A 5,506-nucleotide genomic window follows, 5' to 3' on the forward strand; every position below is an offset into this window, starting at 1 on the left:
GGAACAGGTGGGGGAGCAATAGCCTCGTACGGTCCTCAAGCACAAAGTTCAAGTGCTGTATGTGCAAGGAAAAATGCATGTGCCCGCTGAGAATCCCGCCGACAATAAAACTCGGCCGTGCGCTGAATCCCGCTACAGGATATTTCTACATGTTTATCAAGTGTGCATGCGGATACAGGGGTAGCGGTGTGTGTTTGGTCATCTGAAAGGTGTTGAATCAGTGGATAATATATCAGGAGGGGAGGTCGATCCGCGGGGTTGTACCACGCGCTTTCCATGAATATGGGAATGTTGCCGCACACCAAGCCATACCTGCCTCACCGTCTTAACTTTTCCTCGCATCTTAGATCTCACAGACCTTACTGCGTGCCTCGGGCTCGTTGGTCCTGTCTCATGGCAGTCTCGTCTTCACCTCAAAAGGGGCCGTCAGACCAGCCTGATACCGGCCACAACGCGGGGAGCGGCCTCAGCCATGGGGAGAATTCTGCTGATGTTGAGGCAAGTCGCAAATGACTATAGAGTGATATGGAGTACATCGGAGTTGGGATCTTGTGGTGTGATATGATCGTGGTGGACAGTCGCTACTTGGCCGTTTGGCGTGTTCTTTTACGGCGGTTTTCGATCCCTACCACACAGAATGGGCATGGCGCTGACGCAGATGCTCACCGAGAGTACCCTGTGAAACGCTTTGTCTACGTCATTGCCAATATCACTGCGTTGTCGGGCCTTCTCTTTGGCTACGACATTGGTAAGGGGGAAGGGAGGAAAGAACGGGGCGGGGAGGGGTACCGCCAGTCACATAGTGGAAGACTGGTGAAGGTAAGGTCATCCACGGCTTTCTTCAGCCAAGGAACACCACTTCCACAACACGGTCACGCCTCGACCCTTCCCATTCAGGGGGCTCGGGAGGCACCTTCGAAATGGCGGGCTTCAGACGGTTCTTCGGGTGGCCGGCCCTGGGCGACAAGTCCGATCCGGCCTGGGTGGCCAACCAGCAAGGTAAGGGGATCGTTCCTTCGTAACGGCTTGAAAACAAAGGTTATCGTGAGAGAGAGAGGAGGGAGGGAGGACTGACACGGGTGGTAGGCCTCTGAGATGAAAGGGGATAAGTAACGTTTGGTGGGGGGGAGGAAAGGAGGAAGGACCCGATGAGGAGAGAAGGAGGAGGTCAAGGAGAAGGAAATGCACGGGAGGGAGGACTTTGAATGGCCCGGGACAGAGAGGTGTGTGCGTTGGTAAGGTAGGTACGAGAATGCGGCCTCGGCACCGGGCTTGGTCGGGGAGGAGAAGAGCGTGGGCAGTGAATACGATGGCCGAGCACGCGTACAGGCGACTCGTCGAGAGCCTCGATCGCTGATAGCGACATCGATATTGCTATCAGACGAGGAGAGAAGTTGCTGTCGAGAGAAGCCACTTGCCCGCGGTCCACATCATTGAGCCACTCTCTCCAGCTAGTCCGACCTTCCCTCTCCCTGATCCCTCCCCGATCCTTCCTTCCCACAGGCTGGATCACCGCCATGTTCTCCCTGGGCTGCATCGTCGGCTCGCTCCCCTCGGGCTTCTTGACCGACTTCATGGGTCGAAAACGCTGCATCATATTCCTGTCCTTCGTCTTCACCGTCGGCGCCGTCATCCAGCTTGTCCCCAGCGGCTACCAAATGCTTCTGGCCGGCCGTTTCATCTCCGGCGTCGGTAGGTTCGGGCGGCGGCCCGGGAGGGAGCCGGGGGGGTTCAGGGGAGGCTGCTTTCATCTCCCTGCTCGCTTATTGCTGGTGATGAGTGGTAGGGGAGGCTCGCTGTTAGGGTTTTGGACGTTCTCCGAGATAGCCAAACGCCGCTCGAACTCTCTGGGCGCTCCGCCTGTTTTGACTGCGTCTCGCCCACCAAGCCCTTCTGCTTCCCCTCCTACTCCCTTCCTTTCCAGGTGTGGGCGGACTGTCCATGGCAGCTACTCTTTACCAGTCAGAGACCGCGCCCCCCAAGGTGAGCCGACCTCTCATTCGACGTTCCTTTTACCTTCCCTCCCTCCCTCCCTCCATAACTTCCTACCTGCTCCACCCCTTCCAACCTTCTCTTCTTCCGAAGTGCTCCCTCCCTCCCACGCTCCCTTCCTCCCTTCCTCCTCCTCCAGGTTCGAGGTCTGGTGGTCTCGATCCAGCAGCTCTCCATCACGGCCGGCATCCTACTGGCCGGGGGCCTGAACGTGGGCTTGCAGCACTGGGACGAAGGCTGGCGCATTTCCTACGGTGGCAAGGGCTTCTTCTCCCTCCTTCTCATGCTCCTGATGGTAGGGAGTGGTCTTCGCGGCCTGCTCTGTCAAGTGGTGTAGGGCAGACGGGACATTTCTGGTTGGCTGGCTGCTTTTCTCTCCCCCTTTTTGTCTCCCTTGGTGCAATTGACGGCTCTGGCCATCTTCATCGTCTCTATCGAGATGTATCGTTCTTTGCGAGGCCTTCTTATCACCTGTCGTATCCTCTTTCATACAGTCGCCACTATCCTTTTCTCCTTGTTCTTGTCCCTCCCTCGATGGCTTTCTCTTTCAAGCTCACATTCACCGACACGTACCAACTATTCCCCTTCTTCTCTCTCCTTCCTGTACATGCCATACTGCACCTTAGATTTGTCTCCCAGAGTCGCCCCGCTGGCTGGTGGCGCAAGGTAAGAGTGAGGCGGCCAAGGCTTCCTTAGGTCGGATCCGACAAGAGGAGGAGGTGGAAGGCGAGCTCGCAGGCATCGAGGAGGCTGTGGAGGTAGGGAATGTTCTGGGAGGGAACGGGCTCGAGGGCAGGGAAGTGGAGGGGGGCCAGGTGACAAAGGCGGAAAGGGGAACAGAGGGGGGTACATCGTTAGCATAGAGGCAAGATGGGTGAGAGGCCTGGGTCGAGGGTGAGAAGGAGGGTTGCGACCGACGCAAAGACGATGCCCGTGTGCGCGGTTGGAGCGAGTTGCCAAGTATCGAGAAACACCTCCAGCACTAAGATCCTTATGCATCCGCTTCCTACCCGTGTTCTTCCCTCAGGCGGAGGCACAAATGGAAAAGGGCGCCTGGAAGGACTTGGTCTCGCCCGTGGACTTTATGTTGTACAGGACCATGCTGGGCTTCGGCGTGCAGTTGTTGCAGCAGTTCTCCGGCATCAATGCGGTGGGTTCCCCTTTAGAAATGGAGGGGAAGGGGTGGACGGTAGATGGATGCGAGGGAAGATATGTGATATACGAATAGACGTGGAGGGACGCGTAAAGACAGCAAGCAAGCACGTGTAAGAGAGAAAGCGTAACGAGGGGAGTGTAGGGCCAGAAGGGATCTTGAATGCAATGGTAAGAGGGTTTTGAACGTCCTGTCGGTGTCTTGAATGGTGCGAGAGAGTGGCCCCCGCGAAGCGCATGCCCGGCATGGCGATCCTTAAGAGCCACGGGATTCGGTAAACAAACCATGTAGCGAGGCCCGGAGTGTCCACATCAGCAGGGTTGCCTTACCGGACGGCAGGACAATCACGGCCCCAACGCCTGCAACGCTTAGTTGTCCCCTCCCGTTTTCTTCTGCTATTTTCCCGGCCGCAGGTCATGTACTTCGCCCCCGTTATCTTCAAGAAGTTCCTGGCCTCTGAGATGGCTATCCTCGCCAACTTGGCCGTGGCCCTCGTCAACTATCTCAGCACCTTCCTTGCCCTCTACCTGGTGGACCGGGCGGGGCGCCGGCTTCTTCTTGTCTGCGGAGGGCTGGGGATGGCTTTATTCACGGGTGAGAGGTCCGCATGCGAGACGCTAGTGAATTATCTCGATACTTGGTTTGGTGATTTGAAAAATAAAATGGCATTGTAGAGTCTTGTCTGTGCGAGATTTGAGGACGTGCACCCCTCGATCGACGGAGAGTGAAGCACACAATGCGCGGATATGAGGTATTGGGGAGACGATGTTCAAAGGGTAGTTGAATGGCTGCGCGCGTGGTGCTGAGGATAGACGAGGAGATGGGGGTTGGGTAGAGGGGAACGGGAAGGAGACTTTGGACGGAGAGTACATGTGAGGCTTTTTTCGGGGTGCGCATGGCCTTGCCTTTGCAATGGCTCGATTCCTTCGTCTATTGTGATTCACACGGTCCTTTCCATGATCGTATCTTCATTTCTAGCGCGCATCTCCTTTCCCCGTATCCACATACTCGTTTACTGAGGGTGTTTTGTCTTGGCCGTACGCTAAGTTGCATCTTACCCTCGCCCCCTCAATTCCTTCATTGTCACTAGCCCTTTTCGCGCTCTTCACCTCCGCTGCCTTTGACTACCAGAACGATAAGCGCCTCGCTGGCGTCATCATTGCTTGTACAGCTCTGTACGTCATGAACTTCGCCTACTCGGTAAGACAGTATGTTCTCAGCTTCTCCTTCCTCGCTGCAATTTAGTCTGCCCTTCAAGGTCCTTCCTCTGATATCCCTCCAAAAGCCCCTCACCTTCATTACTAACGCTTCTTCACACCTTCTCTTCGATCTATCTCCGTTTCCAGCACACCCCCGTATTTCAATTGCTTTAAATTTGCTGTCCTCCTTACCGCTGCCCTCCCTGCTTTTCTCCATTCCTTGTAGTGGGGGCCACTAGCATGGGTCGTCTCGGCAGAGATCTTTCCCCAGCGCCTTCGGGGCAAATGCATGACGATCACCACGCTTGCCAACTGGCTGACAAATTTCTGCATCGCAAAAGCGGTGCCTGTCATGATCCTCCCGGAAAAGTGAGTAGTCGTCAAGGGCGGTGGAAGGAGGGATGCGAGCAGCTTATGCATTCCGTGGTTCCTTTCGTACGTTCTTCCCTGTCTCCCCCTACGGGGCCGAGACCAGAAGAGTCTCTTGGCCACTTCTTTGTCTTGTATCCGTGCTATATATATATATATGTGTATATGCACATGTATATATGTACATAAGTATTCGTCGTCTGAGAGGATGTTGGCCCTGAGCAGGTAGTAGCGCTTCCCCCGGGCGCCTGTACGCACGGAAGCTTCGTGAGTCGGTTTATTATCGTCTATACATTCCCATCGCCCATCATACTCATCGATCACTTTCCTTGTATCATTTCATCTTCCCAATTCTGCGGGATAGCCTCAATCTATGGGGCACTTTTCTCTTCTTCGCCTTCTGCTGCTTCTGCATGGCCACATTCGTGTTGCTTCTACTCCCTGAAACAAAAGGCGTCTCCCTCGAGGATATGAAGGCGCTCTTCCAAGTATGGATTACTGATACGCCATTAGCAGAGAAGTTGCAGTTGATTTCGAGACGAGCACAAGTTCGGGCGAGAAGAAAAGATAGATCTGAGAGCGGGCAGGATGGTAATCGGGAAAAGGACGTAGGTGCAGGAGGGGCTCGGAATTGATTGGAAACGCGTGTTGGATATTTCAAAGCATTTATTGTTTGTTGAGAAAGTGGAGGCCTCGATGACCTACTGGGGGATAATAACGCCCGGAAAGGACTCTAAGCGCAGCGGCTTGCCTCCTCCAAGCCCTCGGAGAGGAGACGATCTTCCCATTGTCT

At 55.1% G+C, this 5,506-nt stretch overlaps 1 protein-coding gene across 1 annotated transcript; it reads left to right on the forward strand.

The window, feature by feature from the left end:
* Positions 1-1,517: 1,517 nt before the first annotated feature.
* HXT (MFS transporter, SP family, sugar:H+ symporter) lies at positions 1,518-5,284 on the forward strand (the record flags this gene model as incomplete). The annotated part of the gene is made up of 9 exons (XM_005854349.1): positions 1,518-1,692; positions 1,925-1,983; positions 2,132-2,287; positions 2,619-2,750; positions 3,020-3,142; positions 3,559-3,739; positions 4,236-4,345; positions 4,571-4,713; positions 5,230-5,284. 9 exons carry the CDS (start codon positions 1,518-1,520, stop codon positions 5,282-5,284), a joined length of 1,134 nt encoding a protein of 377 aa, XP_005854411.1.
* Positions 5,285-5,506: the final 222 nt, after the last annotated feature.

Source organism: Nannochloropsis gaditana (genome assembly GCF_000240725.1).
Source record: "Nannochloropsis gaditana CCMP526 unplaced genomic scaffold scaffold532, whole genome shotgun sequence".
NCBI classification, from domain to species: domain Eukaryota; class Eustigmatophyceae; order Eustigmatales; family Monodopsidaceae; genus Microchloropsis; species Microchloropsis gaditana.